Below are 26,797 nucleotides of genomic sequence, written 5' to 3'. Positions count from 1 at the left end.
TGTTAAAAAAATCATAACATCCCATAAACACACTCCTTGGCAAAAAGGCAAATTCTGATGCAGGTTCTTACATACAGTTCAAACCCCAATCCAAGAGAGGAAAAAAATTGAGAGATGCTGCAGAAAATAATGGTGTGGTATCATTCTCTGAAGTTTCCAACTCTTCTGAGACCCTGAACAGCTTCTGACTGCTGGAAAAAAGCAAAACCCAGCATCCTGATCTGAGAGCTGTCCATACCCATTGGGGTTGTTTCTATTGTTCCAATTGTTTTTTTGAACAAAAAGACATCACATTGTTTACTTAAGCCATCTTCAGTAGCCAGTTCTGTACCACTGCCTTTACAACTTCTCTTCAAAAATGCCCAAGACAAAATTACCCTTCAAAGTGACAGCATAATCACACCATCCCTGATGGTGAGTGGCTGCCTCAAATTGCTGCAGTCTACATTCTGTAAATTGACCCACAATTCCCATGGGGTGGAATTCCAGGATTTTGACCCATTGACAGTGAAGGAATGGCAATACATTTCTAAGTCAGGATGGTGAAGGACTTGCAGGGGGACTTGCAGTGTTTCCATGTATCTGCTACCCTTGTCTTTCAATATGGAAATGGTCAGGGTTTGGAAGGTGTTATCTAAGGATCTTTGGTGAATTTTTGCAGTGCATCCTGTAAGTAGTACACACTGCTGCTTCTGAGCTTTGCCGGTAGAGGAGACGGATATAGTGCAAATCAAACAGTCGGCTTTGTCTTGGATGCTGTCAAGCTTCCTGAGTAGTGTTGGAGTTGCATCCATCCAGGCAAGCAGGAGGCATTCAATTGTAGGTGGTGAATAGATTTTGGACAGTCAGGAGGTGAGCTACTTGCTGTGGTATTCCTAATCCCTGACTTGCTCTTGTAGCCACTGTGTACATGTGGTGAGTCCAGTTGAGTTTTTGGTCAATGGTAACCACAAGGATATGGTTAGTGGGGGATTCCATATGATGACAAGGGTCAGTGGTTACATTATCACTTATTGGAGATGGTCATTCCCTAGCATTTTTGTGTGTGAGTATTAATTGCTACTTTTCAGCCCAAGACTGGATATTATCCTGATCTTGTTACATTTGAACATAGCCACCGGCTATTGGAAAGGTGGACTTTGCAGGGTAAACAATGCTATTGTTGACAGTGTATTTTTCAGGGCATAGGTCAATGGTAGATGGTTTGTCCCATTTTATTTCTTTTTTGAGACTTTGTAGCGATTGATACAACTGAGTGGCTTGCTAGGCCATTTCAGACTTCATTTGAGAGTCGACCACATTGCTGTGGGTCTGAAGTCACATGTAAGCCAGGCTAGACCAGGCGAGGCTGACATATTAGTGAGCCAGACGGGGTTTTCTGACAAACGACAATGGCTTCATGGTTATTAATTGATACTTAATTCCAGATATTTTTTATTGAGTGCAAGTTCCACCATCTGCTGTGACAGAATTTGAACCCTAGAGCATTAGTTCAGTTTTTGAATTAATAGTTTAGGTTCCTCTTTATCTACACTGCTTCTTATCTCCTCCAAAGAATTGTAATAAACTTGTCAGGTATGATTTTACCTTCACAAAGCCGGGCTGATGCTTAATTGTATTATGAGGTTCTAAATGCTGTACTATTTTATTCTTTATAGTAGATGCAAATCTTAGACTAACTGGGCTATAATCAACTTTTTTTTTATCTCTCTCCATTTTTTAATAAAGATGTTATATTGAAAGTTTTCCAATCCTCTGGGAGTATTCTAGAATTAAACGGGAGGATTATTACCAGTGTGTTTACTATCTATGTACTTTTTCCCTCCCCATCATTCCACTCCAACTTTAGCCCCTTCATTATTTAGAATGTTTGGAATGCTTTTCAAATCCTCCACCAGTAAGAACACTGCCAGTTCTTTTCAAATGTCTCACTTTCACCTTTAATATTCTTGTCCTGTCACATCCCAAATGACTATCAGCCACATCATCTTCTGGATTTAGATCAATCTACAGCTCTCCAGAACTGTGAGGCCTTTCACAACAAAAAGAGGGTCTTGAAATGCAGACATTCTACTTAAATAAGCAAAAAGACCTAACAATTTGCACAAAGCAGGGTCCCAAAAGCAACAAATTAAACAAAGCATCAGTTAATGTAGCTTCAATTGTATTGGTTAAGTGAGAAACATTGCCAAGACATAGGAAAACTTACTGATTATCTTATTGTCAAGTAATTTATAGCCACTTGAAAAAGCAGATTTGTGTTTAACGTCACCTGTGAAGGGTGGTGCCTTTGACAATGTAGCACTTCTTCCATTCTACACAAAAGTATTGGCCTTGACGAATATGACCAGAAGACATAGGAGCAGAAATTAGGCCATTCAGCCCATTGAGTCTGCTCCACCATTCAACCATGATTGATAAGTTTCTCAACCCCGTTCTCCCGCTTTCTTGATCCCCTTGATACTCAAGAACCTATCTATCTAAGTCTTAAATATACTCAATGACCTGGCCTCCATAGCATTCTGTGGCAATGAATTCCATAGGTTCTGGCTGAACAAGTTTCTCCTTATCTCTGTTCTAAAAAGGTCTTCCCTTTACTTTAGGTCTTATTCCAAGGTCTTCCTCGGTGCCCTCAGGTCTAAGTCTCTCCTATCAATGGAAACATCTTCCCAACATCTCCTCTGTCTGGGATATTCAGTATTCTGTATGTTTCAATTAGATCCCTCCTCATCCTTCTAAACTCTGAGTAAAGACCCAGAGTCCTCAAATGTTCCTCATATGTTAAGCTTTTCATTCCTGAGACCATTTTTGTGAACTTCTGAACATGCTTCAGAGCCAGTACATCATTCCTGAGATACAGGGTCCAAAATCTGTGCACAATACTCCAAATGTGGTCTGACCAGAGCCTTATTGAGACTCAGAAGTACACCCCTGCTTTTATGTTCAAGTCCTCTCAAAGTAAATGCCATCATTGTATTTGCCTTCCTAACTACTGACTCAATCTGCAAGTTTACCTTGACAGAATTCTGGACTAGAACACCCAAGCCTCTTTGTACTTCAGACTTCTGAATTTTCTCCCCATTTAAAAAAATTGTCTATGTCTCTATTCTTCCTACTGAAGTGCACAACCTCGCACCTTCCCGTATTGCACTCCATCCGCCACTTCTCTGCCCACTCCTCTTCTAATCTGTCCAAATCCTTCTGCAGCCTCCTCAATGCTACCCGTCCCTCCACCTATCTTTGTATCATCTGCAAACTTAGCCAGAATGCCCTCAGTTCCTTCATCTAGATATTAACACATAAAGTGAACAGTTGTGGTCCCAACACTGAGCCTTGTGGAACTCCACTTGTCACTTGCTGCCACGCTGAGGTAGACCCTTTTGTTCCCACTCTCTGCTTTTTACCAGACAGCCAAGCTTCGACCCTTGCTAGCACCTTGTCTCTAACAACAGCACTACGCTAATCTTGGCTGTGATGTCATGAGCCCTGATCTTATTCAGTGGCCTCCTGCCAGCCCCCTTGTCAAAGGCTTACTGACGTCCATGTAGATAACATCTTTTGGCTCACCTTGGTCTAATCTATTCGTTACTTCCTCAAAGAATTCTAGCAGATTTTTCAGGCATGACCTCCCTTGATGAAACTATACTGACTTTGTCCTATTTTACCTCACACTTCCAAGTATTCAGCAATCTCATCTTTCACAATGGATTCCTGGAACGTTGGTGGGTTTGTGGGCTACCATGATGCCAAGGGGTCTGAGTTGTCTGGTAGTCATTTCCAAGATGTCTTTGATGTAGGTGAGAGTGGCTATGGTTTCTGGGCATGTTTTGTCTGCTTGTTTGGGTTTATTGCTGAGAAATCTGTGGATTATGTTCATTGGGTACCCATTCTTTTTGAATACATTGTATAGAATTCACCTACTCAGGCCCTTTGGCAGTATGGTAGCCCACATACCCACCAACACACTAAAACAGCAGCTAATGAACTTGAAAGACCCTATACAGACAACAAGCACAACTAATGTCATTTACAAAATACCGTGCAAGGACTATAACAAACACTACATTGGACAAACGAGCAGAAAACTAGCCACCAGGATACATGAACATCAACTAGCCACAAAAAGACATTACCCACTCTCACTAGTATCATTACTTAGAGATGAGAAAGGACACCACTTCGACTGGGACAACACATCCATTCTAGGACAAGCCAAACAGAGACACACATGAGAATTCCTAGAAACATGGCATTCCAATCGAAACTCTATCAACAAACACATTGACTTGGACCATCCCTTGAGAAAAAGAACAGAAAATGACATCACCAACCCAAAGAAACCTATACATATAAATAGAAAGCAGGAATCATCAGCAATGCTTCATCTGGATGCTCACTGAAAATGTTACCTAGTATGGTGATGAAACGTCTGAAAATGAACCTTTCAGCTCAGTGAGCAAACCTACATCCATTGTAAAAGAATGCTAAAGGAGGAATAAGGTCAATTATGGACCAATAAAAGGGTTTACACATGGAGGCAGTGGGCTTGGTTGTGGTTATCCACTTTCATAAGAAAAGTAGAGGTGCAAGAGTATTTTTAAAATGGAAATTACAGAGTATGGATGTGTAAAGGGACTTGGATGTTCTTGTCAGTAACTTATTGAAAGTTAACATGCAGATGCATCCAGCTATTAGGAAGGTTAGTGGGATGTTGGCCTTTATCACTAGAGGATTTGACTAGAAGAGGACTATGATCAAGATTCACAGACTCCTGTTGTCATATTTTTGGTCCTGGGGACTAATGGATGGGACGATGGAGTGCTGCTGTGTCTGCTTCTGTAGAATACTCTGACAGTATTGGACTTTCATAGCAACTGCAACCAGTCCATGGAGGCAGATAGACAGTTGTTAGATTTGCTATACTGCCACAGCTTCTGGACAATGAGTGTCATTGTGTTCCATATGCCTGTTGCCTGCTGCAGCTTCTCCCTGTGCGTGTGGATGAAGCCCCAGATTGCTGACCCTATGGGGTCATCTCCTGTCTTGGCTGAGCAGGTGCCTGGTCTCTGGCAATCATCTGAGTGCTGGAGTGTTTCTTCCTTAGCCAGCTGTGGAACTTTTAGAGCGAGGTGCTTTTTGATTGTGAACCCACACTTTCAATACCCATGATCCCCACAAAGGTGTCTGTAAGTAGGATGATGGGGCTGTGCAGGAGGCAGCCTTGCCACTGCTTCCTCAGAGGACAAAGGTACCCTCATCCTCAGTGGCCCAAAAGGGTAGTCCTTCCACAGCCAGCAACTTCTCTGTGGACATCATCATTATGGGGTTTCCAGCATCTGCCAAATGAGAGAGCGGAAGTGATGTGGCCAGTGGGATGCAATGACTGAGAGTGATAGCAGGGTTAATGTGAGTGTGGCAGTGGCATGCAGCGTGTTACCTACTCATTTAGAGAGACCTGGCAGTTTCTGCATGTCTACAGGAGTGCTCCTAGTCTTGTCTTGTAGGTTTTAGGTTCCTTTCCTTTTAAAGGGAAGGATATGGATGCCGATCACACCTTCCACCTGTTTTAGGTTGTCTTGGCTTGTAATGAGAAAAAGGGAGGTAATAAGTGAGATTGGAACAGGAGTAGGCAACTCTGCTCCTCAAGCTTTATCTGTCATTGATTGAGATCATGACTGATCTGAGGCCTAACTCCATATGCCTGCCTTTGGCTCACATCCCTTTGTTTAACAAAGTTATTTGTGTCAAAAGGTGTGGTGCTGGAAAAGCACAGCAGGTCAGGCAGCATCCGAGGAGCAGGACAATCGACATTACGGGCATAAACCTTTCATCAGGAATGATTTACCTCATGTAAAATTAACATCTGATCTAACATCCACTGCCATAGAGACATAGAATCATACAGCATGGAAACAGACCCTTTGGTCCATCCAGTCCATGCCAAACATAATCCCAAACTAAACTCATGCCAACTGCCAATTCCTGGCCCTTATCCATCCAAACCTTTCCTATTAATGTATTTATCCAAATGGGTTTTAAACATTGTAATTGTACCCACATCCACCACTTCCTCAGGAAGTTCATTCCACATGTGAACCACCCTATGTGTAAAAAAAATTACCTCTCATGTTGTTTTAAAATCGTTTTCCTGTGGAAGAGAGTTTCGAACCTCTACCATCCTTTGTACGTACAAGTGCATCCTAACATCTCTCCTAGACTGTTTATCTGGCCCTAGTTCTCAGACTATGCCCCAGTTCTAAATGACCAATAGATAGATGGTGAGGTTTTCTAAAAGACTGAGGTTGCAACCTGGAGAACATACAGGATTAATGGTGTAGGAGTTTTTGGGAGGAGGTGCTGGGAGAGAGAACAGATGAGGGGATATGTTGCAGGTAACAGTGAAAATGATGGATCCTGAACCTTGGAAGGAAGTGTGTACAATGGCATTGATTGAGGTGACAGAAATAGAATGTGGCACTTGACCTGCATTGTGGGCAAGGCCATTGATCCTTTGGCATTGCTGGCCATCCCTTCATACCCTGGAGATGGGATCTGATGAGGCTGGCAGGAACTGATTGCACAGCCTCCTCTGCCAGTCTTCTGGGAAGAGGCCTCCTCTCCTTTGCACTTTTCCCATCCACCTGGATCTCCAAGTTTCTGTCAGAGAAACACAGTGACATCTTAACCTTTTCTGCTATGCTCTAGTTCTATCTATTAATGAGCAGGGCAGCTTGGGAATGCCAAACTTATCTGGGTGTACAGTGGTATTTTAAAGATAGCAGATCCTTGAGATATTGGGGCCGTTGTGAGGATATCTGCTAAGTAGTGAATTATTTCAGGAATGATGCTTGGTAAGATGGAGTGGAAGTTGTATGTGAGAGATGTCATAGGGCCTGCTAAATAATTAATGAGGTGAGTTTGGTCAGACAGGGCAAGAAAGCTTGCTAGGTCTCTGAAAGAAAAGTCATCCAAACACTACTTGCAACTCCAATTTAGCCAAAAAAGGTCAATTTCAGCCCTGTGTTTCTATCTTCTCAAATGTTGCCTAAGCTCTGAGTACTTCCACCATTGGACGGCATGGTGGCTCAGTGGTTAGCACTGTTGCCTCACAACACCAGGGTCCCAGATTTGATTCCAGCCTTGGGCAACTGTCTGTGTGGACTTTGCACATTCTCCGTGTGTCTGTGTGGGTTTCCTCCGGGTGCTCCGGTTTCCCCCCACAATCCAAAGATGTGGAGGTTAGGTGAATTGACCGTGCTAAATTGCCCATAGTGTTATGTGTATTAGTTAGAGAGAAATGGGTCTGGGTGGGTTACTCTTTGGAGGGTCGGTGTGGACTGGTTGGGCCGAAGGGCCTGTTTCCACACTGTAGGGAATCTAATCTAATTTTCCTCTTGTTTGTTGACACTATTTGCAGTTTGAGATAATTCTTGTCACAATGTAGTAGAGTTAAAATCTCAAGCTTGTATGAACCTCAGTTAATTAAAACCCCAGATATTAAATGATTAAATTAATTTGGATGAACATTGCTGACTATTATCAGATGACTGCATCTTTTAGTGGTGTCTTTGAGTTGACTAAACATGAATCTAAAATTTGACAACTTTTGGTTTTTAGTAGCAACAATTATTTAGAAAAATGTAACCTCTGATCTATCTGAATAAATAAAAATTCTCCCAATTGTAAAACAATTTTAAATGTGCAGCTAATTGAATCCACTTGTACTCACTGGCAAGTAAGTTAGAACAAGGAAGCATCATCTTTCAATAGGAAGATAATAGTTGCTGAAGCACAAATTGGATTTGTGTATCAGAACCACAAGGAGATCCTCATGCTGCTGGAATTACTCAAAGTTGAAACTTTTTAATTCCCTTGTTATACAAATTGAGTCAGAATTTACAGGAAATCTGTTTTGATGCTCTTGATAAGAACGTAGTTAATCACATTTTAGCTGAAAGGCAGAATATTGTGTGGTGAAGGTTTGTTATTTATTATTACTATTTAGACCCTTGAGTTTTAAAGTGAAACAACTACGTGTAGATCTAAGTTTGATTTGTATTTCTGTCTTGTGTAAAGTTAAAAAAGAAGAGGCATAGGTGTAGATTAATTCTGGGTTTGTTTGGTGGTTGAGTTCTGTTTTTCATGTGCATCTTAATGATGTGCTTAAACCTTTCAGGTAAACAATGTAGTGCATTAAGTAAAATAAGAAGGAGAAAAAGTCTGCTCTTTTCTAAAGACTGGAATCCATTAGGTCTATTCCTAGTACGCTGCCATAATTATTTTTACACACACAAATATAAGCATTAATCACACAATCTGCAAATTTTATTTCAATCTGTTGGCTGAGGGTGGCTGACCAAGTCCTGCCGCCCACATCCTATATTTTCAAGTTTTTTATTTGTTAATGGAAAGTAAGAAGCATCCAGGTGAAGAAGCAGTATGTAGGATTCATTTTCTTCTGTTTAAAAGTATATTGCCAGCCTCTTGCGAATAGTGACTGACAATCACAACAAACAAATAGCAAACAAAAATGTAGTGTATCAAGCCAGGTTTTGTTCTGGTATTTGACTTGCCAGTATTACCATCTACTGGGATCTTAATTGAAAAATAAAAGTAAGAAACTTGATTGCATTAACAGGAGTTTCTCTTGCAAATCTAGAATTTTTAGTTACATTTCATTTAGTGTCATTATGAATTTGCATTTGAACATTGGGATTTGAATTATATTTTTAATAAATGAAAATACATATTTTTTTCTTGAATGACAAATCAGTTTTCATATTCCTTTTCTAAATTATGGTACTCTGACAACTACTTAGGTTTGCAAAATTTGCCACAATATATTTTTAAAATAAGAATGGAATTGCTTGAAAGAGTGTGTCTTCTTGAGTTAGTCATACAACATGGAAACAGATCTTTCAGTCCAACTTGTCCATGCCAATCAGATTTCCCAAACTAAACTAGTCCCACTTGCCTCATTCCCAGGTATCTCAGTCAGTTTTCTGTCTAATCACCTACACTCGGTTTGGGTGGTTGCCCATTATTCAGAGTACATCATTGCTGATTTGTAGTAGGGATTCTCTGAATCCCACTCTCATTCAATTGTGGTGCACATATACTCTTAAAGAACCATGCAATCCTTGACTTTTTGAATTTAAACTGGCAGTTCCAGTCAATTTTGGCTTCTTGTACATTCATTATAGCTCAAAATTGTTCCATTAAATCTTTTCTTAGTATGCTGCCATCATTATATTTACACACACAAATATAGGCATTAATCACATAACCTGTCAGTTTTATTTCACTTTGTTGGCTGAGGGTGGCTGACCAAGTTCTGCCACCCACACCTTGTATTTTCAAGGTTTTATTTGGTAATGATTTAATCCAGATCAGCAATAGAGAGATGCTCCGGTATCTATTACGATATTCACTGCTGCAACCACCCCCCCAACAGCACATTTATATTCATCCTCTTATCCCCTTCCCTTTGTTGGAGGGCTGCTTCTTATCCATGATTAGTTTCTGCAATCATTCTGCTGTAAGTTGTATGATGTTTCCTCACTGCTAATGCCTTTGGCAACTGGCTGGCGATTTCCCTGATTCTGTCTGGTCACTATCCATGCCTGCCTCCCCTGGGGGACCAGCAGTCCTTTCTTTGTTGTGTCCTGGTTTTCCAAAGTTCCCACACTTAATGGCCTTATTGGGGCAATTATTGGCAAAATGTTCCTCATTTTTGTTGTAACCCACCAGCTCCCTGTTGGAGTGTGTTCTCTGTAACAATTGCTGTCAGGTTTGCACACTTTCCTTGGTTGTTTTGATTGCTTTCAACTTCCATAGCCCAATTAAGTATTTCCTTAAGGTCATTTCAAACTGGCAGACCCAGCTCAATTATTATTTTAAATTGTGGTCCGAAGCTGTCTTTAAATTGCTGGAGGAAGATTCCTCATCACGTCCCATTATTTTTGTATGCTTCTCAATTTCATTCTGCATACTCTTCTACTGATTTCCCTTTCTTCTCAGTGATTAAAGTCACTTTTCTCCAATTTGGAGAGGATCTGCCCAGGGTGTGACTCACCTCCTGTATAAACTGTTTTCATTTTCTGCACAGTTGTAAAGTGAGCCTAACCTGTAATCCATGTGCAGTTCTTGAAAGGTGCCACTAGATTTTCCCACACTGCCCCCAGACTTTGGCTTTTGTGAGAGTTTGTAGGTCATCAAGAGTCAACTTATGACCATTGGCGATCTCTTCTAATTTTTCCCAAAAGTCCAAATTTTTCTCATTTCTCTTAAGTTTGGGGAGGATCTCGAACAACATCTGCTATTCTCCTTCGATATATGTTTCCATCACCTGTCTGTTCAGAACTGTACAGAATGTTGTCTTGAGGGGAGCCATGGAGAATGGGGATGGTCAGTCCCCTAACCTTTCCCTGTCATCACTGTGGTGCTCTTGCACAGTCTCAGTATCAAGATCCTAGTCCTCAGGGCCATTACTGCTGTAGCTAGGTCATGTTGACTTAAATGGAGCTGAGAGCTGGGATGGAAACATAACTCTCTTTGTGTCTTGTGGTCCCTGTGCAGCTACTTTTGCTTCTTGGTGATCCCTGTCTAACCTTTGTTTATATGGGCTATGAGAATGGTCAGTCTTTTTTCTTTCTTCTAACCGAGCCACCAGGCTTTCAGTTCTTACTCACAGCCCTCACTATTCCATCCATTTCTTTCCATATCCTTAATTAAGGCTAATTTTTCTCAAACACAGTCTGCAGTCTGGACTCCAGCGGGTCTTTTTCCCAGTCCTTTTCTACCATTCTCCCAGACTCCTTCCTGACTGTGGCTGAGGAAATCCAATGCTTTGATTTAGTGTTATTTATTTGTTCAAGGATTTCCAACTTCTTAATGATCTTTTTCTTATGCTTTTGTGTCGAAGGAACAAATCCTCGCTCTTTTTTTCCTCATGCTTTTGCAACTGTAATTCTGTTGTCTCCTGCTCACTCCAGTTAAAGAGTTGACATTGTGCTCTGTCGTACAGACGTGCTCCCACATTGAGTTCCATGCTAACTAAAGGGTGGTAAATAAACGTACTCAGCCAAATCGTGGCTCAAGGTATGCGGACATCAAGCAGAGCTCTCTGCTCATAGTACCAATCTGTAGGAGTGAAACCCCGAAAGGGGACAAAGATTCAGAAGCAGGCAGGATTCAGGCACGTGGCGGTCCATTTTTATTCAACCAATCACCAGTTTATGCAAGGAAAAGGGCAAAGATTCCCCTTATCACCCTCACCTTAACCTCCTTCCACCTATCGCATTTCCAACGCCCCTCCCCCAAGTCCCTCCTCCCTACCTTTTATCTTGGCCTGCTTGGCACACTTTCCTCATTCCTGAAGAAGGGCTTATGCCCGAAACGTCGATTCTCTTGCTCCTTGGATGCTGCCTGACCTGCTGCGCTTTTCCAGCAACACATTTTCAGCTCTGATCTCCAGCATCTGCAGTCCTCACTTTCTCCTAAAAGATTCCCCTGAACCTGACCTCAATGTGAGAATGCAGTTGTTCCCTTAATCTTTGGCTGAGATCGGAAGAGAGATAAATGACACCTGATTTTTAGTGAGATACAACATTTTTATACATTTTGTGTTTCAATAATCACATACAACGTGGTCACTGCGTCCTTCCCCTTATTCTATACATCAAAACTTGTGAAATACCGATTCAGTGATGGGCACTCCTGTGGACAGCCCCAGGGTCCTATGATCTCATGACGTTTAACAGACATTGTAGTATCCAGGCCTTGGGATCTTTCTATGCATCCAATTAATTTACATTTCAAAGTTACTGGTCATATTCCTTTGGACATGTTTCAGACTTGCTTGTCTCTAAGAAATGTTTGAATTTTGTTGCTCATTATATTCCATGTGTTATCGCTATCAAATTCTGTTACTCATATTTCCCCACTGTCCCAATTATATACATATATAAAGACAATTGGTTCTAACTAACTGCTATAAGATTTGTAATTTTGATTCCTATTATAAATTTAGCTACATGTACAGCTACTTCTACTGTTAGTACTCTTTAGCTAATGAAATGCAAGCAATTTGTTTCTTACAGGCATCCCTTTAATGATAAAGAAAAAGTTTCATAATTTTCACATCCAAGTTTAAATATTTTTGCCTAATTTTTATTATTTTGGTTATATATGTATATGTATAATTATGTTGAAATCTCTGTGATTATCTGAAGAAGCTTTAACTAGAACCTATTTTTTAACAATGTAAATAGTTTCAAAGAACTAGTTAATTACTGCAAGATAACTTTAACTTTAGCTGTTATCTTCACAGCTGCATGATGAGTTAGGCTATACCATTTGGCTGTCTCCTGGAATGAGATGTAAATCCCTTGTTCTAACTGGCCAAATGGGACAGCATCCTTTCTTAGTGAGGCTGGAATCAATCACTTGTCATAATTTAATGAACTTGTTTGACCCTTCAAATTTTTACAAACCACAATCTCATTAATTCACCTGTGTTTGTCTTTACAAAAGTTTTATCATCTTCAGTGTTTGTTAGAAATTTTCAGACTGTCTGCCCTTGAGCATCCTTTTATTGAACTGTCTCTTCTGTTGGTGCAGGGCCTCCCGTTCACTTTGGAGTAGCCTCTGTTCGAAGGGACCATTGTGTTTCACTTAAATATTGGAACAAGCGTTTGATTCTGTTTTAATCATTTATCTGCTATTTTCTGTCTAAGTGCTGGAGCAGGCTTTTTAAATCTGTTTATCCCCTTGTTGACCATTTTGTGTCTTTCAAATATGGACACCCTTAACACTCTCATTTGGCCCATATCCCTCTAAACCTTTCCCATTCATCTACTAACCAAATGCCTTTTAAATGTTGTAATTGTACCTGCGTTCTAAATATATACCACCCTCTGTGTGAAAAAAAATTGCCCCTCAGGTGCCTTTTTAAATCCTTCTCCTTTCACCTTAAACTTATGCCCTGTAGTTTTGAAATCCTCTGTCCTAGGGAACAGACCTTTTGCTATTCACCTTATCTGTGCCCCTCATAATTTTATAAACCTCTACAAGGTCACTCCTCAATCTGCTACACTCCAGGGAAAAATGTCCCAGCCTCTCCTTATAACTCAAACCCTCCAGTCCCAGTAACATCCTTCTATATCTTTTCTGCATCCTTTCCAATTGAATAATATCTGCCCTACAACAGAATTGTACACAGTACTCCAAAGGTGGCCTACTCAACATTCCATACTGCCTACATTTTTTTTCCCTCGCCTGAAGGTGTCAAGGGCTGGCTGAGTTCATAGTATCAAGCCGTATAGAAGAGACCCTACAGGCCATCGCATGTATACTGCTGAAAATACACTACTATCAACACCAGTACCAGTCTCCCACACTAGGCCCATAATCTTGAATGTTCTAACACTTCATCTCGTCCAAGCACATTTTAAAGGTTGTGAGCTTTCCTGCCTCAACTACCCTCCCAGGCAACACCTTCCAGATTTCCCACCACCTTCTGGGTGAAAACGTTTTTCCTCAAATCCTCTCTGAGCATCCTGCCTTTCACTTTAAAATAATGTCCCCCCTTGTTATTGATCCTTTGATTAAGAAGAACAATTTCTTTCTATTCACTCTGTCCATGCCTTTCATAATCGTGATTCAGAGATGCCGGTGTTGGATTGGGGTGATGAAGGAGCGTCGCTCCGAAAGCTAGTGTGTTTCCAATTAAACCTGTTGGACTATAACCTGGTGTTGTGTGATTTTTAATTTCATAATCGTATAACAGTCTATCAGGTTCCCCTTCCGCCTTTCTCTGCTTCAAAGAAAACAATCAATTTATCCAGCCTCTCTTCACAGTTAAACAACTCCAACACATCCTGGTGAATCTCTTCTCCAGCTCCTCCAGTGAAATCACTAGAGTGTGGTGACCAGAACTGCATACAAACTCGAGTTGTGGCCTACCATTACCTGCCTGCTCTTATTATCTATTCCACCACTGATAAAGACAAGAGTACCACAAAACTCCTAAGCTAGTTTATTAACCTGTCCAGTACCTTCAGGGGGATCTGTGGACTAGCTTCCCAAGATCCCCTTGTTCCTCCTGAGCTTTCTGGTGTCCCACCATTCATTGAGTATTCCCTTGTCTTGTTCCTTCTTCTAAAGTGCATCACCTCGTTTTTGTGAGGGATAAATTTCATCTGTTGCTGATCTGCCCCTCTGATTAATCCGTTCATATCCTTCTGTAACCAAACATCATCTTCCTTATTGACAACCACTCAGTCAATCTTTGTGTCATCTGCAAACTTACTTATCATCCCTCCAACATAGATGTAGGTTTGCTCGCTGAGCTGGAAGGTTCATTTTCAGACATTTCGTCACCATACTAGGTAACATCTTCGGTGAGGCTCACTAAAGATGTTACCTAGTATGGTGATGAAATGTCTGAAAATGAACCTTCCATCTCAGTGAGCAAAACTACATCCAGACCCTCAACCTGAGCTACATATCTTCTCAAAACTCACTAATCCCTCCAACATTCTCATCTACATCATTTATGAATATCACAAACAGCCTTCTATCACCACCCACTGTCTCTTGGCACTAGCCAATTTTGAATTCAACTTGCCAAGTTACCTTGGCTCTCAGGACCTTTTACCACCTTCGTCAGTTTCCCAAGTGGGACATTGTCAAAGACCTTTCTGAAATCCATAAACAACACCAACTGCCCTATCTCCATCCAAATACTTGGTTACCATCTCAAACAATTCTACCAGACTTGTCAGGCATGACCTCCATCTGTTAAAGGAGAAAGTGAGGTCTGCAGACGCTGGAGATCAAAGCTGAAACTTTATTGCTGGAACAGCACAGCAGGTCAGGCAGCATCTAGGGAACAGAATGTTCCCTAGATGCTGCCTGACCTGCTGTGCTGTTCCAGCAATAAAGTTTCAGCTCCATCTGTTAAAGCCATGTTGACTATCCCCGATTAAACCTTGCCTCTCACAATAGAGATTAATTTTTTCCTTCACTATTTTCTCCAATATTTTCCCTACCAGTGACGTTAGACTCACTTGTTTGTAGTTCATTGGTCTATCTCTATCACTCTTCTTGGAAAGTGAAATTACATTAGCTGTCCTCTGGCACCTTCCATGTGGCCAGAAATGATATTACATCAAGGATACTGTGGTTTATTTCTTTTCTCTCCTACAGAACCCTGGGATTTATACACTCTTAAGTCCACCCAAACTTCTAATACTTTTTTTCTGCTTATGCTTTCTTGCTTGAGCACTGCCCATCTTCTCAAATTCTGCACTTGTATCTGACTTCTCCTGAGTACAGACAGATGGGAAGTATTCATTTAACACTCTGCAGCTTCACACACAGTTCAATCTCATTGGTACCTTTCTCCTTCTCTCCTCATCCATGATCGTGAATATCCTGTTTTTAGCACATTCAGAATCCATTCGGCCCATCACACCTCTGCTGCTGTTTTGCAAGATTAATCCAATCAATAGGATTCGCAGTCCAATCAATATCCAGTCCAATCCAATCAATACCCCAGCTTGTTGGCAGAATCATAACAATGTATACCTGCTGTACCAATTCACTAGGTCAATGGAAAAGATATCCAATTGGCTAGTTCACAGGTATACTCACTCGAGTGGATAAGTTGAAAATTAAATACTTTTGAGAATAGAGAGGTTTTGTATACGTTTGAAATAGCCTCGAGACATGATGAAGATGTGGTCTTTCACATAACGCATAAAACTGAACCCTCTTCCACCTTCGCAGCCGGAAAATTCTGTGCCACTATTCCAAAGAGAAATGGGGAGTCTTACTGATGACTTGGTCAATCTTTATTCCTTCATCATGAGAAACAGGTTATCTGGCCATTTTCTTGCTGCAGTTTGTGGGATTTTGCTGTATTCAAATTGTTTCTCAAATTCATTCACCAAGACACTGTTTGTGAGACAGGAGGTTATGCTAAAACTGTATAAATCATTGGTATGGCCACAGCCAGAGTGCTATGTACAGATCTAGATTTCACATTATAGGAAGGATGTTATTGCTCTGGAGAGAGTGAAGAGATTTACCAGGATGTTTGGGGAGGTGATGACCTAGTGTTATTTTTGTTAGGCTATTAATCCAGATTTCCATATTAAATCTTTCTCCTCTCACATTAAAAATATGCCCTCTATCTTTGAACTCGCCTATCCAATGAAAAAGACCCTTGCTATTCACCTTATCCATACCACTCATGAATTAATAAACCTCTCCAAAGTCACCCCTCAACTTCCTATGCTCCAATGAAAAAAGTCCACACTAGTGACATGAAGACATTAATATACCACCCCTCATTTGGCTTTTGCTTCCACGTACAATTAAAATTTAGCTTCAAGCTTAAAGAAAAGTAATGCAATACTCTTTTCAACCATTCAAGAAAGTAACTATTTACTTTAAATCTAGGCAACATCACTTCAATGATGATAATGGAAGGAAAATCAAGCTAGTTATCAACACATTAGAGGGGCATCATGACATTCTGCAACAATCAATATAGTAAATGAAAAAGTCAAAGACCGTCTGGGGTGACCATTGGGTATGTGCCAGTCAAAAACAACCACTTAATTGTTCTCGTCTCATTTCCCAGCACTTAACCCACAGTGCATTTTCAAAAGCTACTAAAATGTTATGAGGGTTTCTGCCTCTACCACCCTTATCGGCAGTGAGTTTGGGATACCCACCGCTGGACCTGGGAGCAACTTTTTCTCTCAGAGCATGGTTCATATGTGGAATAAACTGCCGGAGGAAGTGGTAGATGCAGGTACAGGCATCAAATCATCATAAAATCCCTACAGTGTGGAAACAAGCGAATGAGTTTTTTGAGGAAGTAACAAAGAGGATTGATGAGGGCAGAGCGGTAAATGTGATCTACATGGACTTCAGTAAGGCATTTGACAAAGTTCCCAATGGGAGACTGATTAGCAAGGTTAGATCTCATGGAATATAGGGAGAACTAGCCATTTGGATACAGAACTGGCTAAAGGTAGAAGACAGAGGGTGGTGGTGGAGGGTTAATTTTCAGACTGGAGGCCTGTGACCAGTGGAGTGCCACAAGGATATCGGGACTGGGTCCTCTACTTTTTGGCATTTACATAAATGATTTGGATGCGAGCATAAGAGGTATAGTTAATAAGTTTGCAGGTGAAACCAACATTGGAGGTGTAGTGGACAGCGAAGCAGGTTACCTCAGATTACAACAAGATCTTGACCAGATGGGCCAATGGGCTGAAAAGTGGCAGATAGAGTTTAATTCAGATAAATGCGAGGGCTGCATTTTGAGAAAGCAAATCTTAGCAGGACTTATACACTTAATGGGAGAACGTGCAAACTCCACACAGTCAGTCGCCTGAGGCGGGAATTGAACCCGGGTCTCTGACGCTGTGAGGCAGCAGTGCTAACCACTGTGCCACCGTGCCGCCCAAACTTGAAACTTGAAAGCGTTCAGAAAAGATTTACAAGGATGTTGCCAGGGTTGGAGGATTTGAGCTATGGGGAGAGGCTGAACAGGCTAGGGCTGTTTTCCTGGAATGTCGGACACTGAGGGGTGACCTTATAGAGGTTTACAGAATAATGAGGGGCATGGATAGGGTAAATAGGCAAAGTCTTTTCCCTGGGGTCGGTGAGTCCAGAACCAGAGGGCATAGGGTTTAGGGTGAGAGGAGAAAGATATAAAAGAGAACCTACAGGGCAACGTTTTCACACAGAGGGTGGTACGTGTATGGAATGAGCTGCCAGAGGAAGTGGTGGAGGCTGGTACAATTGCAATATTTAAGAGGCATTTGGATGGGTATATGAATAGGAAGGGTTTTGAGGGATATGGGCTGGGTGCTGGCAGGTGGGACTAGATTGGGTTGGGATAGTGCTCAGCATGGACGGGTTGGATGAATGATCTGTTTCCATGCTGTACATCTCTATGACTCTAAGTCCGCACTGACTCTCCAAAGAGTATCCCGCCCAGACCCATTCCCCTACTTTTCCCCTTGACTAATGCACCTAACCTACACATCCCTGAACACCGTGGGCAATTTAGCATGGCCAATTCACCTAACCTGCATTTCTTTGGACTGTGGGAGAAACCCTGAGCATCCAGAGGAAACTCACGCAGATATGGAGAGAATGTGCAAACTCCACACAGACACTCGTCCAAGGCTGGATTCAAACCCGGGTCCCTGGTGCTGTGAGGCAGCAGTGCTAACCACTGGGCCACCTTTCAACAGATATTTGGACAAGTACGAGAATAAGAAAGTTTAGAGGGATTTGGGCCAAATGTAGGCAAATGGGACTAGTTTAGTTTGGGAAAACTGGTCGGCATGGATGAGTTTGACAGAAGTGTCCATTTCTGTACTGTAGGATTCTGACTCCTTTATTGATATTTTAAATTATAACAATGACTGCACTTTTAATTATTGTTGTAAAGCACATTAGTACATTCTGAGGTTATGCGAGGCACTTTGTAAAGGCAAGACATTTTCTTTTATAATTTGCTGATTTTTAATTTCTTTCTCAGCAGGTTAATGGAAAAAAAATCACTAAATTTGATGACCGATGAGCTAACTTATTTTAAAATGGAATCTGAAAGCTCATTGAAACATCTTCAGGCCAGCAGTAAGACTGAAACAATGCTACAGTCAGACATCCTGAGGTTAAATGCAGAGTAAGTAAAAAGCTGACTGAAATAGTTCTAAATAAAATGGACTACTGAATCAAGCCAACCTTCCTATCTTGTGTATTTGTAGCACAGTAAAATTAAAACCTTCAAAGACCATTAAAATTGATTCTAATGGTTCCAATCTAGACACATTGAATTTTTAAAAAACTGACCCTGAGCTTCCACTGCCTGCCACTTCAACACACCACCATATTCCCTGACCAACATTTCTGTCACAGACCTGCTGCCGTATTCCATTAAGCTTCAGTGGAAGCTCCAAGAACAACATCTATATTTCCATTTGGGGATCCTATGGCATCTCTGGCTCAAAGTATACTTCAACTACTTTAGAGTCTGATTCCATCCTTCCATGCTTTTTACCCAACCACACCAACTCCTGTTATGTTATTGATTGCTTTTAGCATAGTCACCCATTCTCACGTACTCCTCAGTCCATTATTACATTACATGGGTTGCATTTGGTACAGCAGGCTTGATGGGCCAAATGGCAAATCTATGAATTTCCATACTAGAAATTTTATGAAAAATAGTGTTGTGCACTAAAACCAGAGCATGGTTTTCATTTTGCCTATTGCCATATATATCTTGTTCCCATCTCTCAGGTAAGAATCAGAAACAGTAAAACTTCAGTTTTCATTAAGTTGTTTTTTGTTAAGTGTTGTAATGTTCAGTTCAGATCTATTATTTTATTGTTGTAAACTCAAAACATTGCTGGTGTTTATGTAGAATTTGTTCTTCTCTCTGAATGTCGATAAAATTGATCCATTTAAGGTAGTTATTTAAGTTGCAATGTCACAAGCACATGAACCAGGAAGATTTGTTCCTTCCCAAATAAATTAATTTTAGCCATCATTTTAAGTATTTATGTGAAGCTGCACCTGGAGATGAAGCTGTGAATTGTTTTTCCTTAGGCTTGATTTATCTCGTACATATTGCATGCAGCAGAATGATGAACTCACCAGAAAAGAGGAGGAGTTACAGAGATTGCAGAACGAGCATGTGGAAGGGAACAAGGAAGTCAATAAAGTATGTCAGTACCATAGGTTCTAAAGTAGCACAAATTTAGAACATTATTAGATGTTATATTATTCAGTCTGAACACTTAGCTGTGAAAAGTTACAATTTTGTACTACGTTCCTCATAGCACATAGCTCATCATTGCCAGTTTTCTTTAGTTCAGTCGAGCATGGCTCTTTAAGACAAAAATAGGAATTCCAAAGTAACCTCCTGTAGTTAATTTTTTCACTATAATACTATGAAACAGCGATAACATTCTTCAAGGTTTGCTCAAAATACATCAGTTTTAAGGGAAAAATGCTATTTTGCACGTTCATTAGCCTATCATGCAATGTTATTGATTAATTGTTATGCTACATCTCTTCAACTCTTAAAGTCTCAAATCATAACATATTTATTTTGTTAAAATGAACATTGGGTAGGCATAGAGTAATAAAGGACTGAAAATGACTAACATGTCCATCCTTCCTGCTTTATTTGGTGTAGTCTCACTTTGGCACGCCACAGAATCACAAAGCTATTGACTGCCATGACATTTTTTACTTCATTGGACAGAAAAAATCTTTATTCCTCTTCTAACATTTTTGTTTAAAATCCCTAACTGAGTAAAAACAATGTTTTAAAGGGCCTTCTATTTACAAATTCTTAGTCCAGTAAGTGTATTATCTCCGTTATCATTATATTCTATCTGAGAAGCAATGAAATATAGCTACTTGAATTCTTTGGCTCTAACTTAAAAGATATAACCATGTCACTTGATCACAAAAATATTTCAAATATTTATTTTGTTATATTCTCTTGCAGTTGAGGGACTGTCTGAGTCAGAAGGAGCAGTCGCATTGCTCTGAGATGCTGGGAATTAGAGCCGAGGTCTCTAACCTGACTACAGAACTTAATAAAAAAGAAATCACCATAGCAACTGTCACGGAGAAAGCTGCTTATCTGGAAAAGCAACTCAAAACTGAGCTGGAGAAAAGAGAACAAATATTGGTGGAATATTGGGTGTGTGAATTTATATAGAACAAATATATAAGTGGATCAGTTAACTAACCTTAAAAATTAATTCTTTAATTATAATATGAGGGTTAGGGAACATCTTTGAGTTTTAGTTTAGTTTAGTGAGTTCAATACATTTTTCTAAGACTAAGTTAGCTGTTGAAACAGGTTGTGCAAGAAGAATGGTGGATTTTATACCTGCTATAAAATATGTCTTCACAGTTAAAAAAACAAGCAGGTTCTAGCATGGAAAGAGGCCATTCAGCCATAACGGTTGTAACATTCTCTGGAAGAAAAACTCTGCTTGTCCCACATCTCCATCTATTCCCTGTAGTCTTGCAAACTTACACACTAACAAACTTATTTACTAATCTCACATTTTGCATGTTTGAGGCTGTGAATTTGCATAAACAGTATTGGTCACTGGTTTTATTATTTATTTATTCCTTTTTTTCCTTTTTTCTCTGTGCTGTGAGGAAAGATAGAAATAATTTGCAGTTGATAATAAAAAAAGAGGAAGATATAAAATCCCTCTGGCTGTTTGTTTTTTATATCAAGTGCACAGAGTTGTACAGCACAGAAACAGACCCTTTGGTTCAACTCGTCCACGCCGACCAGATATCCTAAACTAATCAAGTCCCATTTGCCAGCATTTGGTTCGTATCCCTCTAAACCCTTCCTAATCTAGACCCATCCAGATGCCTTTTAAATGTTGTAATTGCACCAGCCTCCACCACTTCATCTGGCAGCTCATTCCATACACGGACCATCCTTTGAGTGAGAAAAGTTGCCCCTTAGGTCCTTTTTTAAATCATTCCCCTCTCACCTTAAACCTATGCCGCCTAGTTTTCAACTCCCCCACCCTGGGCAAAAGACCTCAGTTATTCACCCTATCCATATCCCTCATGATTTTATAAACCTGTATAAGGTCATCCCTCCAACCCTCCAGGGAAAATAGCCCCCAGCCTACTCAGTCTCTTCCTGTAGCTCAAACTCTCCAACATACATAGAACATACATAGAACAGTATAGCACAGTATAGGCCTTTTGGCCCATGATCTTATGCTGAGCATTTATCTTAATCTAAGATCAACCTAACCTACACAACCCTCCATTTACTGCCGTCCATGTGCTTGTCCAGAGGTCGCTTAAATATCCCTAATGTCTCTGACTCTATTACCACCGCTGGCAGTGCATTCCATACACTCATCACTCTCTGTGTAAAGAACCTACCTTTGACATCTCCTGTATATCTTCCTCCAATCACCTTAAAATTATGACTCCTCATGTCAGCCGTTTCAGCCCTGGGGAAAAATCCCTGGCTATCTACTCTATCTATACCTTGTACTATCAAGTCACCTCTCTTCCTTCTTCTTCTCCAGTGTGAAAAGCCTAGCTCAAACCACTTATCTTCTTAAGACAAGCCCTCCAATCCAGGCAGCATCCTGGTAAATTTCCTCTGTACCCTCTTTAAAGCATCTACATCCATCCTGAACTATTCTAAGTGTGGTCTCACCAGGGTTTTATAGAGCTCTTAAATTCAATCCCCCTGTTATTGAAAGCCAAAACACCATATGTCTTCTTAATAACCCTATCAACTTGGGTGGCAACTTAGAGGGATCTGTGTACATGGACACCAAGATCCCATTGTTCCTCCACACTGCCAAGAATCCTTTCTTTAACAGTGTATTCAGCATTCAAATTCGACCTTCCAAAATGAATCACTTCGCATTTATTCAGGTTGAACTCCACCTGTCACTTCTCAGCCAAGCTCTGCATCCTGTCTATGTCATGGTGTAGCCTGCAACAGCTCTCGACACTATCTACAATACCACCAACCTTTGTGTCATCATCAAACTTACTAACCCACCCTTCCACTTCTTCATCCAAGTCATTTATAAAAAACTACAAAAAGCAGAGGCCCAAGAACAGATCCCTGCGGGATACCACTGGTTACCGACTTCCAAGGCAGAATACTTTCCATCCACTACCACTTGCTATCTTCTTTCGTCCAGCCAATTCTGTATCCAGACAGTCAAATTTCTCTGTATCCATACCGCCTAACTTTCTGAATGAGCCTACCATGGGAATCTTCTGAAATGCCTTATTGATATCCATTTACACCACATCTACTGCTCAACCTTCATCAACTTGTCTCGTCATGTCCTCAAAGAATTCAATAAGGCTTATGAGGCATGACTTGCCCCTCACAAAGCCATGCTGACTTTCTTTAATCAAACTATGTTTTTAGAAATAGTCATAAATCCTACCTCTTAATCCTTTCCAGTACCTTGCTTACCACAGACGGAAGACTGACTGGTCTGTAATTCCCAGATATTTCCCTATTCCCTTTCTTGAACAAAGGAACAACATTCACCTGCCTCCAATCATCCAGTATGACTCCTGTGAAGAGTGAGGATGCAAATATCATCGCCAGAAGCGTAGCAATCTCATTCCTCGCTTCCTGTAATAACCTTGGATAAATCTAGTTAGGCCCTGGGGACTAATCTATCTTGATGCTTCCCAGAATTTCCAGCACATCCACATCAATCTGTTCAAGCCTATTAACCTGGTCTACTATGTTCTCACTTTCAACTCTAGTGAATACTGAAGCAAAAAAATCCATTTAGGGCCTCCCCTACATCTTCAGACTCCAGGCATTAGTTCCTTCCACAATTGATGATCAATTCTACCCTCTCTCTGATCATTCTCTTATTCCTCACACATGTGTAGAATGCCTTTGGGCTTTCCCCAATCCTTCCCGCCGAGGGTTTTCATGCCCCTTCCTAGCTCTCCTCAGTTCATTTTTGAGTTCTTTCCTAACTACCCTGTAATCATCTAAAGCTGTGCTGGATCCTTGCTTCCTCAGCCTTACGTAAGCTTCCTTCTTCCTTTTGACAAGAGGCTCCTCTGCTCTTGTCATCCAAGACTCCTTCATCTTAGCATTCCTTGCCTGTCTCAGTGAAATAAAGTTATCCAACACTAGCAACAAGTGCTCCTTAAACAGCCTCTACATTTCTTTTGTGCCTTTCCCAGAGAACAATTGTTCCCAATTTATACTCCACAGATCCTTTCTAATAGCAGTATAATTTCTCCTTCCCCAATTTAATACCTTCCCAAACCGTCTGTACCTATCCCTCTCCATGGCTATGGTAAAGGTGAGGCAGCTAAGTCACTGTCACTGAATGCTCTCCCACAGAGAGATCTGACACCTGGCCTGGCTCGTTGCCAAGCACAAAATCCAATATGGCTTCCCCTCCAGTTGGCCTATCTACATATTGCATCAGGAATCCCTCTTGGACACACCTGACAATCGGTTCCATTCAGACTATCTGTACTAAGGAATTTCCAATAAATACTGGGGAAGTTGAAGTCACCCATAACAACAACTCTGTTACATCTGCACCTTTCCAAGATCTGTTGTCCAATCTGTTCTTCCATCTCTCTGTTGCTACTGGGGGGGGCTGTAGAAAACACCTAATAAAGTGACTGTTCCTTTCCTGTTACTGACTTCTACTCATACTGACTCAGTAGACAAACCTTCCTTAACAACCTTCTTTTCTGCAGCTGTGATGCACTCTCTAATTAACAATGCTACATCCCCCCCACCCCGTTCTTTTTAGAATAACTAAACCCTGGAAAATCCTGCAACCATTCCTGCCCCTGTGAGATCCAAGTCTCCGTGGCCACAACATTGTAATTCCGAGTACTGTGGGCGGCACGGTGGCACAGTGGTTAGCACTGCTGCCTCACAGCGCCAGAGACCCGGGTTCAATTCCCGCCTCAGGCGACTGACTGTGTGGAGTTTGCACATTCTCTCCGTGTCTGCATGGGTTTCCTCCGGGTGCTCCGGTTTTCTCCCACAGTCCAAAAATGTGCAGGATAGGTGAATTGGCCATGCTAAATTGCCCGTAGTATTAAATGTAGGGGAAGGGGAATGGGAATGGGTATGGGTGGGTGCGCTTCGGCGGGTCGGTGTGGACTTGTTGGGCCGAAGGGCCTGTTTCCACACTAAGTAATCTAATCTAATCTACTATGATGTTACATCCTTGTAAATCTTTTCTGACCCTTCAAGTTTCACAATATCCTTCCTGTAGCACAGAGACCAGAATTGCACACAATATTCGAAAAGTGGCCTAACTAATGTCTTGTACAGACTCAATATGACTTTCCAACCCCTGTACTCAATGCACTGACCAATAAAGGCAAGTATTTCAAATGCCTTTACTTCTTCACAATTGCGTCTCGGCCTTTTTAGATAAGATCAAGTGTCTGTTCTTATCATGACAGGGGTCGAGTTGCGAGTCATCAGAGCTAGTGGAGATCATCGCTGGATCAGTGATTGGATGTTGGAGGATCGTTTGGTTGTGCTGACCTGCTATTGGTGGATCTTCATGCTGGCTTCGGCCTAATGCCAATTCAGGGACCAGCCAACCTCAGAGCTATGGCCTCAACAGCTGCCCGCAGCCCTGGGCAGGGGGTTCGAAACACCGTCCGGGTGTCTGTCAAGAAGGTGAAAGAGCGTACACCAGTCGATCGGACGGTGTTCGTTAAGAAGGTGTTGTTCGAGTGCTGTGGATTCGCCGCAGCAGACGTGTACTGCCTGCAGGATTTCCCTGGGGCAGGCTACTTCGATGTCACCTTCAGGAGCAGCTCCTGAAGGTCTTCAAGGAAAAAGAAGGGGAGCCGCTGTTCTCCATCTTGTCGGCGGTCCCGTTGTGTGTGCTTCCTGCACAGAGGAGTCGGGTTGTTACAATCCACATGTACAACCCCTACGTGCCAGCAACTGATGTCCTAACGTTCCTGGGAAGATATGTGCAGGTCGAGGGTCAAAGCACCGATGTGGTTGACCCTTTCGGGATCTGGACCAGCAAACGACAGGTCAAGGTAACCCTGAGGGTTGACGCCAGCGGGAATATCCTCCACCCACCCTCCAGCTTTGCTATCGAAGGGAGCAGAGGGTACCTGACTTATGCAGGGCAGCCGAAAGTGTGCCGAACCTGTGAGAGGTCAGACCACATGGCGGCGGACTGCAAGAAGGAGGGCCACCCGACCAAAGATTGCAAGGAGGAAAAGAACTGCAATCTGTGCGGGGAGGCGGGCCACGTGTACAGGGCCTGCCCAAGACGAGGGGCCGCCACCTATGCGCAGATGGCCAGAGGTGGGCCACAAAAGGACGGCAAGGCACCGCAAACCGGCAAGGGAATGGTGTCAGGGGGCATGCAACAGGAAGGACAGGCCGGAGCAGAGCAGATGACAGTTACCGGAGAGGTACAGCTGCCGAGCGAAGCTCCGACAGGACAGGAGGAGGAGGCGGAGACGGGAAAGAAGGAGGCAGAGGAATGGACCGTGGTGCAAAACAGGAAGAGGAAAACCCACTCGGTCACCAAGACCTCCCAGAAAAAGGGGAAAAGGCAGCTGCAGGTGGAAGACACGGACAGCTCTTCGGAGGGTGAGGACGGACGTAAGGACGGTCGTCACCAAAAGAAGAGACAGAGCGCGAGGAGAAAGGAGAGCAGCAACTGCCAACCAAGGGACGAACCTCCTGAGGAAATGGGAAACCACCACCCCCCACCAGGTGAAAGCCAGGAGGGCCCCGCCACCATACAGCTCCAGGTCACTGGGAGCAGTGACCCTCTGACAGCCCCGCTGTCAGATTTAAAACAGACAGTGTGGACCCTGGTCTCGGCCCGATGACACCGAAGCGGGCAAATGGGCCAAGTGGGGAACTGGACAGCTACCTCAGCCCTGCGAGGGTCCAGCAGTTTGCGTACTGCACGGGGATGCAGACAGCTACCCCAGAGGGGCAGGACCAGCGACAATCGGACATGGGTAACCTTACAACCTGTTAACAAAATGGGGTTTAAAATTGCAACTATTAATGTGCGCAGCATAAAATCTGATTCGCGATGTGTTTCAACACTGGCCTTCCTGGCCAACGTGAAAGCCGATGTCCTGTTTCTGCAGGAGTGTGGGATACCGCACCTCAGCAGTTACAGGAGATGGTCGAGCTTGTAGGCCCATGGGCCGTCAGTGTGGTCGGGAGGCAACG

The 26,797-nt window shown here is 42.1% G+C and overlaps 1 protein-coding gene across 1 annotated transcript in view; it reads left to right on the top strand.

Annotated features, from left to right (window-relative positions):
* The first annotated feature begins 18,629 nt into the window (after window positions 1-18,629).
* Window positions 18,630-26,797, top strand: part of LOC122551047 (centrosomal protein of 63 kDa-like) — a 55,399-nt gene continuing 47,231 nt past the window's right edge. The window contains exons 1-3 of the mRNA XM_043692690.1: window positions 18,630-18,718; window positions 19,645-19,759; window positions 20,555-20,752. Of these exons, the coding sequence (XP_043548625.1) occupies window positions 18,630-18,718; window positions 19,645-19,759; window positions 20,555-20,752 (402 nt within the window). The remainder of the gene's footprint in view (window positions 18,719-19,644; window positions 19,760-20,554; window positions 20,753-26,797) is intronic.

This window comes from Chiloscyllium plagiosum, chromosome 6, assembly GCF_004010195.1.
Source record: "Chiloscyllium plagiosum isolate BGI_BamShark_2017 chromosome 6, ASM401019v2, whole genome shotgun sequence".
NCBI lineage: Eukaryota > Metazoa > Chordata > Chondrichthyes > Orectolobiformes > Hemiscylliidae > Chiloscyllium > Chiloscyllium plagiosum.
The sequence above is the reverse complement of the archived record's forward strand: the minus strand, read 5'-3'. Positions and strand labels throughout refer to the sequence as shown.